The following is a 12,845-nucleotide window of genomic DNA, read 5'->3' on the forward strand; positions in this document are numbered from 1 at the left end:
AAGTTTGTTTTCTCTCCTTAGGCCTTGCTGGACTATATATCTCAACAGTTTGTGATCTCAAAACCTGTCTGATTGGAAAGCAACTGGAACTTTTCACACACTAGTAACAGGACAAAAGTGAAACTACACTTCACCGTTAGAGTACTGCAAACTGGCACTGAGAAACCCAATTCTTGATACTGCAAAAGCTATGGGTCATGACAACACTCAGAAATAGAACTGAAGACATATGCAGCTGTATTTGTTGTCTTCTAGCCAAGCTATTCCAATACAGCCATGACACTGGCATCCACCTGGTAATGTGGAAAATTGCCCAGGTATGTCCTGTCCCAAAGAAGCAGGACAAATCCAACTGGGCCAATTATTGCCCATCAGTCTACTTTCAATGGAAGAGTTCATGAACAGTACGATCAAGCAGCATTTGCTGAGCAATAACCTGCTCACTGACATTCAGTTTGGGTTCCATCCCAAACTCCTGCTCACTCAGCTCCTGACCTCAGCCCGGGTTTAAACATGGAAAGAGATATAAATTTAGCTGATCTCTATTTAGGTTTACACTAATGAGGCTTATGTATTGTGATTTATTAATGTGACCAGTTTTAATATGCAACTAGTTGGGATGATGAGCTCAACATGTAAAACCTGCAAAACCTTATTTTGACAATCTCAAGCTTATACATGTACTATTAGATTAATACCTGGTTATAATTTAACTGTTGATGCAAATGGGCTCAGATGCCAATACATCCTCTGACCAGTGATGGTCTAAAAGTATCTCAGCTTTGTATCCCCAGTTTCCTGCACAGATAAACTCCCTCCTTCCAACAAACTTATACTTAAGTTATTTGACAACTGGCTACTCTGCTTTCATTATTACTTTTTGGAAATTTAAAAAAAAAATCAAATTTCTTTTTGAGGGGGATGGGACAGTAGAATGTTCAGCAGCAGCCAGTTTTCTCTTTTTATTGTTGGTGCAGGTTGATAGATACACAATGGACTGAAACCACTGTTCCAGTTTTTCTTCCTTCTTTATCACATAAAAAGGATGGTCATTTTAACCTAAAAGCACTTCATAAGTAATAGAAAACCAAAGCTAACTTTACTGCAACAATTCAAGATAAACGTGGGCAAGACCAGCTATAAAGGATTGTTGACAACAATATACAATGTACAGTATTTTTACTAAGTGAGACAAGATTACAGAAAAAAGCTTAACAAAATGGTGCTGCATGCAAGTACTGTACTTCAACAAATCTGACACTAATGCAATTATCAAAAAGTAAAACTGAGTAGCAACATTCATCAATACACATACAGTATGTGCAGGGTGATTTCATTACACTGATCTCAAATACAAATTATACAGGGATTTTGAACAATGCTAATGAACTTAAGATAATACATGACCTCAAAGTACAAAAAGATGCTAAAATAATCTGATCTCATCTTTACTTTTGGAGTTTTCTCCTTTAGTTTTCACGATCCAATGCTAAAGCAGTAATGTCTAATCTCATTATACCATGGCACAAATAAACCTTCCCCAATTGATGTTCCGCTAAAATGTTGTTATTGCATATGGTCAGCTTTTTGAATGCATTACAGTTAAAATTTGTTGTGCATGCTATTTAACACAGAACAAGGTCTGTGTGGTACCATTCGAGTTGTGTACGCACACAGTTTAGTGAGAACATTACCCCAAAGTCTCTAATTATTTGATGAAATGCTGGCGTCACTGCCAAGGCCAGCTAAAAATCAACCACACTTTTGTGGATCTGGAGTCACATGTAGGCTAGACCAGGTAAAGATGGCTGATTTCTTTCCCTGAGGGCATTAGTGACTCAGATGGACTTTTATTATAGGTGAAAAAGGCATACAGCACACTCGCCTTTATCAATCAATGTATAGAATGGAAAAGCAGAATTGTATAGAACTTTGGTGAGGCCACAGCTGAAGTAATGTGAACAGTTCTGGTCGCCGCATTACAGGAAGGATGTGACCGCACTGGAAGTGGGGGTGTGGGGGGGAAGGGGGTGGTGGTGGTGGTAGGGGAGATTCACCATTTAAGTTATAAAGAGAGGGTGGATAGGCTTGGGTTGTTTTCTCTAAAGCAGAGAAGACTGAAGGGCAACATGACTGAGGTGTACAAGATAATAAAAGGCATAGATGGGGTGGATAGGAAGCAGCTGTTCCCCTTCGTTGAAGGCTCAGTTACGAGTGGACACAGATTAACAGGACACAGGGGTGGGAGGTTTAGGGGAGAATTTGAGGAAAATATTTTTACCCAAAGGGCGGTGGTGGTGGTCTGGAATGCACTGCCTGGGAGGGTGGAGGAGGCGGGTTGCCTCACATCCTTTAAAAAGTACCTGGATGAGCACTTGGCATGCCATAACATTGAAGGCTATGGGCCAATTGCTAGAAAATGGAATTAGGTGGGCAGGCCAGGACCTTTCATGCGTTGGTGCAGTCTCGATGGGCTGAAGGGCCTCTACCGCACTGTTGCATTCCGTGATTCTGTTTCATTGTCGCCATTACCAAGACTACCTTCCAATTCTAGATTTTAATAATTGAATTTGAATTCTACCAGCTGCCATGGTGGGAATTTAACCTGTACCTGGGCCTCCAGATTACATTACCATTACACCACTGTTTCCCCAGGAGGCATCCATCAATTATGGAGGTCAGATATTATCTTCTAAAAGATTACAGCAACAAATTAATTTTTCAAAATCATGATTTTCATTTAAGTCAACCAGCATTTTTGTTTGCTCCCCACTTAAAAGGTAAAAACCAAGTGTGTTGCCAACTATTTTATCATAAGGTCACACACTTAAATATAAAGTGTTAAAACCCATTAAACTAATAAAAACCTTCTTGAAACAAGTTGATGTCCAACAGCTTATCTAAAATAGCATTCTACATAATTATCTAAAAATAAGTTTCTACTTTTTCTAGGTTAGCTGCAGAAAAGTATCGTGTCACGTGGCGTGTTTCAAATGACAAAAACATGCACCACCAAAGAAAAGCATTCCAGCTTTGTCTTTGCTACTTTCTCTGCCTCTGCGAATGCCTTGTGGTCTTGACAGGTCCTTTCACCTTCTTTGGGGTTGCTGGAGATATTTTAGGAGACCCACGCCGAGATTTTTTAACTGCTGCTGGCTTTTTGGCCAACTTCACTGGCGCAGGCCTGGACTTTTTAGCTGCCTTTTTTGCTGATCCTTTCCTTGACGGTGTGCTCCTCTTAGCAGCGACTGCTTTCTTCGGCGTGGCAGTTTTTCGTTTCTGCAGTTTAGCCTTGGCTCGTGGAACTGCCTTATGCCTGTTCAGATTGCAAATGAGAAATATTGACCAGTCTATAAATAGCAATCAAATGGCAAAAATACAGTGATGTGTCAACATCATCATTGCTGGTTATTATCAAGCAACTTGCACTGAATATTTAATTGAAAGAACAAGTTTTAGAACTGCCTGCCATAAGGAATCACTTAAATGTCCGTCGGTTGTTATCGTGTCAACAAGGAAATGTTAAGGAAAATAAAATTTTAAGCTTCAAGTCCTTTGTCAGTATCTCATGAAGACGCGACACCTTTTATTTTGCTGTGTATTTCTCATCATTTTTCTCTATTTTATATATGGCGTCTAATGTTGCAGTTGTATAGAACGTTGGTTAGACCACATTTAGAGTACTGTGTCCAGTTCTGGACGCTGCACTACCGGAAGGACGTGGAGACCTTGGAGAGAGTGCAGAGGAGGTTTACCAGAATGCTGCCTGGTATGGAAGGTCTTAGCTATGAGGAGAGATTGGGCAAATTGGGGTTCTTCTCCCTGGAAAGGCAGAGAATGAGGGGAGACCTAATAGAGTGAACAGTGGGAAGCTCTTTCCCAGGTTAGAAAAGAAAATCACGAAGGCTCACGGGCTTAGGGCAAGAGGGGCGAGGTATAATTCAGTTGTTAGAGGGAGGTTTTTCATACAGAGGGTTGTGGGGGGCCTGGAATGCACTGCCAGGTAGGGTGGTGGAGGCAGGCACACTAGAGTTGTTTAAGGCTTACCTAGATAGGCACATGACAGACTAGAGATGGAGGGATACAAAAGAACGTTCTAGTTAAGGATCAAGAGCCTCAGGACATTCCTGGGAATCAACAGATTCCTATGGGCTGTCCAACATATTTTATGGCTCACCTGTGTCTTATGTTGGAGCTACTGGGGATCTTACGTGAATGTCTGTATAGGCTGTGTATGTTTATTGATGTCTCTTTTTTTTAACCTCCACAGGTGATTTGGTCTGCCTTGTTGGCCAACAAGGGGCATACACATGGTGGGTCGCACGAGGGCTGCTCTTGGATGTTGCTTCGAGAGTTGCCTAGTGCTTATCATCATTAGTGTACGCTTAAACTGGACCAATTGACGGGCAACACGAAGCTCAGTGACTAACACTGTTTGCTGTGCAGATACAGGGATCCAGGTTGGATCTCCGACTTGGGTCGGTGTCTGTGGGAGTTTGCACATTCTCTCTGTGCTTGCGTGGGTTTTCTCCAGGTGCTCCGGTTTCCTCCCACACCCCAAAAACGTGCTTTTAGGCTGTTTGGTGTTAATAAATTGTCCCTAAGTTGGACCTCCCTTAACCTGGCACACATATAATTCTCTAAATTTGCATGTCTTTATTGTGGAGTCCAAGAGATGTAGACAAAAGTCGTAGGTAGGAGGAGGATTGGAATGAGGCACTCACTGAGTGTTAAAATGGGCGGTGCGGGCTTGTAGGGCCCAAGGGCCTGTTTCCTGTGCTGTGTTATTCTTTGTTATATCTCAAATGTTTTCAATTTTATCTTAGCTGAGGCTTCACCCCTTTCAATTATTGGCGCAAGTCAGAGCTTTTAACCTCATAAAAGGAAGTGGAGTACACTGGTCAGTACAATGATGTTCATTTATCACATGGAAGTCTTTGCTTTGGCTAAAATTTACACTACTGAAATATGCAGAGATAAATACAGTTTATATACCTTTTCTTAGGTGGTTCGTCATCAGATTCTTCCTCTTCGGATTCTGACCGTTCTTCATCATCATCCTCCTCTTCCTCCTCCTCGGATTCCTCCTCCTCTTCCTGATGCTTCTTTTCTGGGAAAAGGACACTAGGACTAAAGAAAAATGGTAGGAAAATTTCATCACAATTAGTTTCTTGTTTAATATAAAGAAACCTTAGTGCCGGCAATTTTTCTAGAATTTTCTAAAGATGTCGCTTGGGGCATTCTGCTCGTATGCAGTAAAACAGCAAGTTATCACAAATAGGAATAATCAAAGTATTTTAAGGTGATATAAGACTTAAATCAAGCTGAGGAAATTATTACTTTAAATCACAAAAAAAACAAAAATTAACAAATGGAGATGTTACTTTTTTTGTTCCTGTTTCTTTTTTCTTCAAAACTACACGAGAACAGGGGAATATACAAGGATACGATTCCTTTAAGAAATTCACTTTGTTCCGGTGTTTCTCCATCGCTTCTCAGCCTTTTGGCTACAATCAAGTGTAGTATCAACATGCTGTGCTTGGTTGAAGTCATTAGGTTACGTTTCAGCTTCATTTGAAGCAATTTTTAAAAGCGACATCACGGCCTTTTGGCTAAGATGCAAATGAGATCAAGCCTTGGAGAAGGTGAGAGCCCTGTCTTGTCAGCTTGGATCGGGAATGCCTCAACTTGTTGAGACTCTAAATTGGACTTGATTGGATTGAATTGGAATAAAAACCAAAAAAAAACAAGGCTGTTTGAATCATTCATTTCTTTGCCAATAAGGATACTAGATACACTTCCAGAATAATAGAGAATTTAACATATTTACAAATGAACAGCTATGAGCCGCACATCAGAAGGAGCACCAAGTTTAACCTGGTCATTAAACATACAGCAGGATTGAAAGGACAGTATACATGCAGAGGGCAGTGATTGAAGGATGCTGAAAGACCTTATCTACTACAAATAACTTCATATTCACTTTGACGTACACAAAATAATACCAAAACTAGCAGCACTAAACAGATGAGAATGTAACACATCATCACTGAAGTACTTGTTTGAAGCTATCTGATTGAGACAGCATTGCTGGGTCAAAGCAGGAAATATTGAAGGAGTTTTTAACATCTTGATCCAGGTGCTGTGGAACAATCTAATGTCCCCTAATGTATCCTGTTTTACGTTTCATATTAAAGATTCCACTAACTTTTTAATCAAGCAGTTGGTGTACAGAGTTAACCTTAGGCAATACCAGTACAAGCCTGGGCTCCACAGATAGAACTGTAAATTGTACTGTACCTGTGTAACCAGTTGTAAAGTTCCTGTCATAGATCTTAAAACAGTAACTGCAAAAGACAAACGGTGTGGATAGGAAAAGCATCACGACGAGGGCTGCTGTTAATGATTTAATTCTTAACACTCCTGATAAATCAGGATGATCAGCTCTGGTCACAGAGACCTTTGCTGGAGAAGATCCAATATAAAAGTATAAGCAACATGGTCCACTTCTAGTGACTGCTGCTAGGCCAATGAAAGGGAACTTTCTACAAGCTGAAATCATTAAAATGTGTCAAAAAGAGCAAATATTGATGAGGGTGGTGCTGCAAGTAGATTTCAAAGCCAAAACTGTTAGATCAAAAGCAGCTTTTACAGAATTAAGATTTGCACACTACAAAATACATCAAAAAAAATCACACAATGATTATATATCACAAGAGGTTGTTTGGCTCATTGTGTTCATGCTGGCTCTCTTGTAAGAGCAACTCTGTGGGTCCATTCACCCACTTTTTTCCCATAACCTAGCAAAATGTTTTCTCTTTTCAGGTGTTTATTCCCTTTTGAAAGCCACAATTTAATCTGCCTCCACCCCACTCCCAAGCAGTACAATCCAGAGTCTAACCACTTGCTATGCAAAAAAGATTTATCCATATCTCACCTCTGGTTCTTTTGCCAATTACCTTAAATTGACATCTTCTGGTTTTTAACTTTTCAAGCTTTGTGAAACCTCCCCCTAACTCTAATCATGATTTTGAACACCCCTTCTCTCAATCTTCCTTCACAAAGGAGAACAATCCCAGCTTCACCAATTATCCACAAAACTCACTCATCCCTCGTACCATTTTTGTACATCTTTCCTGCACTCTCACCAATGTATTCACATCCTTTCTTAAGTGCAGAGCCCAGAAATAGACGTATATTCCAGGTGAAGTTGAATCAGTATATTCATTGTAACATTAAAAACTGTGATCAACTCCCTTTGAGGGTTAACAGTCAAAACTAAACGTGGGACTAAATGAATTTGGAAGTGACAAAATAACAAATTTCTTAAGACACTGTACAAAATGAATAATTCCATCCTAAGCCACTCCTTTTGCCTTTGGATATACAATGAATAAGGAAGTAATGTGTTTAAATTCAAAATCAGCCACGGAACTCATATTTGCTTCACTGAAACAGAATGCGTACAGAAAATGGCCAAATATGTGTGTAATCAGAAGTTACAACTGATCCAAGGCTTCTGATCATAATTGTAACTATCAGTCCAATATGGGATGTGTTCTAAAATCTTTTGTTAATTAAAAGCTTGCTTGCCTGGGGTAGAACGGGAAACAAAGTTGGAAGGAGCCACTGAATCCTTTCCCAGAAATCTGTTCAATCCATCCATTTTTTTCACATTTTTGCAGAGTTCTCTTCAGCATATGCACTGTAGGTGACAACATAGGACATTCATCAAAATAGGAATGTTAAAAGTCACCACTTTCATACACATCCTGCCTACAAACAGCAAAGAAAAAAGCTACAGAAGAAAACTTCTGTTTCTGCATCCCAAAAATCATATGGCTGTTGTCTAGTTGCAACATCACCGCAATGCAAAATTTTATCACAAAAGCTTTAACTGTCATAATCATACATTCCCTAAAGAATGAATTAATATACTTTGAACACTTTCTCCTCTGTGAAGGAGAAAAACATTTTAATCTCTGTGCTTCATATTCTTTGTGATTAGGCACAAAATGTAAATGCCAAGAAGCAATATCACCTCCATTTCAAAAAATGAGCTTGATACCTCAATAGTGCAACATCACTTGGAGTACTGAGCACTTTGCTGATAGTTCTATCTCAAAAAATATGTGGTGACCCTATTGGGAATATACAAAGAAGTACAATGGAGATAATCCTTGAACTAAGAGTACTACAGAACAACGACAGATTCATGTCATAAGAACATAAGAAATAGGAGCAGGAGTAGGCCATCTAGCCCTTTGAGCCTGCCCCGCCATTCAATAAGATCATGGCTGATCTGTCGCTGCTCAGTTCCACTTTCCTGCCCTCTCCCCATAACCCTTAATCCCCTCTCATCAAAAATCCATCAACCCGCGTCTTAAAAATATTTAGCGAGGCAGCCTCCACCACTTCAACGGGCAGAGAATTCCAGAGATTCACCACCCTTTGAGTGAAGAAGTTCCTCCTCAACTACGTTCTAAACCGCCCCCCTTTTATCTTGAGGCTGTGGCCCCTAGTCCTACTGTCTTTTTTGAGCGGGAAGAGTCTTTCCACCTCTATCCTATCCATCCCATTCATCATCTTATACGTCTCAATGAGATCTCCCCTCATTCTTCTAAACTCTAACGAGTACAAGCCCAGTTTATTCAGCCTCTCCTCATAGCTCAACCCCCTCAACTCCGGTATCAGCCTAGTAAACCTCCTCTGCACTCCCTCCAAGGCCAAAATATCTTTGCGCAGGTGCGGCGCCCAAAACTGCACACAGTACTCCAGCTGTGGCCTCACCAATGCCCTATACAGCTGCAGCAAGACCTCCCTACTTTTATATTCAATCCCCTTGGTTATGAAGGCCAGCATCCCATTCGCCTTCCTGACCACCTGCTGCACCTGCAAGCTGGGTTTTTGCGACTCATGCACAAGGACCCCGAGGTCCCTCTGCACCGTCGCCTGCTGCAGTTTTTCGCCCCGTAAGTAATAGTCCTTCCTACCATTCTTCCTACCAAAGTGGACCACCTCACACTTGCCAACATTAAATTCCATTTGCCATTTCCTGGCCCATTCGCCCAGCCTATCTAGATCCTTCTGCAGACTCTCCACACCCTCCGTACAATTTGCCGTTCCCCCAATCTTGGTGTCTTAGGTTCACGATAAACAAAGAATTAGAGAGGACCTGATTCATGTACTCCACAATTTTCAGGAGGCTGCTAGCACATCAATGGGTTTAATGTGATGGAGCCCAGAAGATTGAGGTGAATGGGTGCACAAAATAGTTATTTTAGTCAGAGGGAAAGGGAACTGTGGAATAAACAATATCTCAATGAGGTGGGAATGAAGATCTTTTCCTTGCTATTCTTGTACTGAAGACATTGCACCTTTTTTCAGAAAAAAATCTAAGCAGGAGGAGTGATTTTGGACTATTGATAAGTTGGGTTTTCCTGGGACTTGTCTGATTACCATTTAGGAGTTGGAGGTAAATTTCTGGTCCTGGTATTCTGAATTGGCTACGTGAGTATTTTTGTTCTGTCTCTTCCAGGAGCATGTTGTGGGGGGTTTGCTGTGGATGAAGGGAAAAGATATACAAGTGTACCTTTGAAAATTAGAAGTAGGGGTAAAAATATATCAAGAATGCAATTTAACTGTAAAGGATATTTTGATATAAATTTCAACAGGGCAAAACACACTCTGGGTAAAACTGCAAATTAACAACTCCCCAGGTAGCAGCAACATCCAGGAAATTGTTTTCCCAATTAAGCAATCAGCTTTCAGATAGCAAGTTGATCTCATAGGCAATAAATTATAGAAAAACATTTTTACTGAAATAATACAAGTTATAGATGTTAGAGATGGTGAATGACTTACTCTGGAAATTAGAATTTGTTGCAGGAACTTTCTCCGAGACATATTTTTTAAGAGCTGTTGTTGAGCAGGTTTTAGGTTCATTCATGGCAGTTATGGCACTAAGGATTGCATCCTCAAATGGACCTCCACTTAGCAATGGCTTATCTCCAGCCCTTTTGAGCTGCAACGGGGGAAGATTTAAAACAGCGTATGCAATCTTAGTCTCTAGGATCCATATTCTTTTATTTTCACAAATAAACAATTAGCGCAACCATCAAGTTTTGACACTGTACTGCAGATGCAGCCAAAATGCAGACTTCTCCTTACAGCTTAGAAACTGAGTTCATGCAACTAAAAAGATGCAACTGCAAATGTTCATTTCCTTCAGGTGGATCACTATTGTAAAGTGCTCCATCTTGTGCTCAAATCAAAAACTGCCATGGGAGCTAACAATTAGAATATTAGATAACTAAACAAATGCTGCCAGCATGCTAGTCTTCATTGACTTACTCCAGTTAAAAAAATTCCAACCAACAGGGCAAAATAATCAGTGCGACTTCTAAACACCTACCAGAGGTAGGACAAAAATCCATTTAAATGCAGCAGGGTCATGCATTCATCCCAAACTGGCAGTCACACAAACTAGACCCAAAGAGCTCCTGAGTATGCACATTTCACTGACTACTTACCTGGAATGTGCCTGATGCTCCCTTGCCAGTGATCTGCTCCAGCTGACCTTTATCCACAGCTCTTTGCAAAGCCTGTTTGAGCAAATAGGGCCTGCAACCAAGCACACAATCAAAGCATTTTCGGTGTGGGAAATGATAAACAGTACAACTCAAATTCTCAAAAAAGGTGACTAAGAGACATGCTAGCCACATCCAGAAACATAATGCCTTGCAATGACAATGAATTTGCTGACCAGTCTACTATGTATTTGAAAAAATGCAGATTTCTGAGAAAACGCTTGTGCCAAAAATGCAACAGAACTAACATGTATAGGCATTATTCTTGGTCATTAACTGCTTGATTTCTATCCCCTGAAAAGAGAGTCTGATAGGAAGAAGAAAAGGCCAGATGGCTGGGCAGGCAGGGAAGAGAGTAGAACAAGGAGCAGAAATAATGAGGATGAAGGGGAGAGGTGAAGAGTTTGAAAGCTCTCGATTTGATCATTGCTCCTTGTACCCATTGGCCAAAGTATTTTTTAGTAATACACAAACATCACTGTTGCTCCACCTCTTCTTTCCCATCCCAACATTTGCTGTCCTCTATGTTTACTAATATTACACATTTAAATTGTAGCTTATTCCTCCTCAGTCACTTTGCTGACCTACATTCCATTTTGGGGCAAAATCCACATTTCTGAAGTTCAGTTAAATTTGCCAAAACTAATAGTTTTCCAACAATTTAAGAAATCGACCTGGTTACATCACTTCAGCAACTAGATGACTTTCATATCTTTAGTGACCGATTTTTGAGAATGAAGACCAGATCATGGTAAAGAATTGGCCCATTTTCAAAGCAAAAAATTTGCGTACTTCACATTCGTTGCAGCCTTGGGCAAGTACGCCAACAGGAAGTTTTACTTTCATACCTGCTCTCAGCATTCAGTTTGGGATAATACTGAAGAAGATACTTCTTGATAAGACTGTATGATGCCTCTTTAGGTTCACACAGCTTTGTGAATGCCAGTGGAAGAGCATCCTCCAGTTTTATTGGCTGCTCCATTGGTCCAGATGAAGTGGTTTTCTACACAAAAAGAATACTAGGCTTCATCAAAAATAAGAACATTTGTTTGTAAAAAAAACACTTACGTCCTGTACAGTCCATATTATGTTTTCGGTGTAGAGGTATTATTTCCAAGTTTTGAGGTGATCAAGATCCTACTCCAACTGGAAAAGCATATGGATGTACTGAAAACTGAAAAAAGTTATCAATACGTCTATTTGCTGAATCATGGAGGATTCTGGCCAAAAAGATTTTGAAAAACAAACCAAAAAAACTAAAGAAAAACTGCTAATGCCAACGGGACATCCATTTGTAATGTGAAGATCACCAAAATCTCTCAGTTAAAATCTCCCAGGAATCCTAGACTGCTGAACATAACAGGAAACTATACCAAAATATAATTGAAGTGTTGTTCAAAAAGCCACAACCAGTTATCACCTCTAAATAGATACCAACATTCAAGCAGTAGCTCTCAAAAACTCCAGACGTCTTGAAATCTTCAGTTAGGCTAAGGTCTGAACTTTAGCAGGACTGAGTACACAGTAATGAAACCATTAGTTGTTCATTCTGTTCACAATGAAATTTCACATCCTTTTAAATTGGAATGATGGAAATCCTCACTACATGAATATATGACTGTCAAGAATAGGTGCAAGATTGGAATACTTAAAAAGCTAAGCATGTAGAAATATTCAGGCACCAATATCAGGACCAGTAAATGCTTCAATGAAAATGTACCAGCTCATTAGGGAAACAACAGATCTGAGAAAGCACATATTTCATAAAAACCTTTGCCTCATTCCTGTTTGCTTGGTATACTTTTCAATTCTTTTGCTTGTATCAGCATAAACAAAATACGAACGGCCCAATTATCTTAAACATGAAATACTGCAGACCTGTCCATGCCCTTTGATCCCAAACAATTCTTGCTTGCCTAACATTTTCCAGGTTTCCAATATGCTGGGCTGTATTTTCCAGTCAACAACAAAACGTCATGGTTTTCATTTTCCCGACGGCAGTTTAAATCTGGCACCAAGTCAATGGTATTTTTAGGTGTCACTACTGTCAGATGGCAGGGTAAGCAGCCAAGGTAAAAACCTAGTTATACCTCATTCAACAAAGTGTTATTTTTTTCAAGGCTTTTTAAAGTGTAAGAGTGGAAGTTTTCACCTTCATAGCTTGCTTTCTGGGACTCCCTTAACAGTACATCTGCTAACAAAGCAGAATCACCAACAGAAACTTCTAACTTTCCACATTACTCGGTGCTTATGCAA

The 12,845-nt window shown here is 40.1% G+C and overlaps 1 protein-coding gene across 1 annotated transcript in view; it reads right to left on the reverse strand.

Annotated features, from left to right (window-relative positions):
• Nucleotides 1-1,162: 1,162 nt before the first annotated feature.
• The window catches only part of hp1bp3 (heterochromatin protein 1, binding protein 3), a 29,750-nt gene continuing 18,067 nt past the window's right edge, over nt 1,163-12,845 (reverse strand). The window contains exons 7-12 of the mRNA XM_080215027.1: nt 11,438-11,592; nt 10,533-10,623; nt 9,865-10,024; nt 7,594-7,705; nt 4,996-5,130; nt 1,163-3,316 (exon numbers count right to left, since the gene is read on the reverse strand). Coding sequence (XP_080071153.1) covers nt 3,043-3,316; nt 4,996-5,130; nt 7,594-7,705; nt 9,865-10,024; nt 10,533-10,623; nt 11,438-11,592 — 927 coding nt within the window. The 3' untranslated portion in view covers nt 1,163-3,042. The remainder of the gene's footprint in view (nt 3,317-4,995; nt 5,131-7,593; nt 7,706-9,864; nt 10,025-10,532; nt 10,624-11,437; nt 11,593-12,845) is intronic.

This window comes from Carcharhinus amblyrhynchos, chromosome 30 (assembly GCF_965287045.1).
Source record: "Carcharhinus amblyrhynchos chromosome 30, sCarAmb.v2.hapA, whole genome shotgun sequence".
Taxonomy (NCBI): domain Eukaryota; kingdom Metazoa; phylum Chordata; class Chondrichthyes; order Carcharhiniformes; family Carcharhinidae; genus Carcharhinus; species Carcharhinus amblyrhynchos.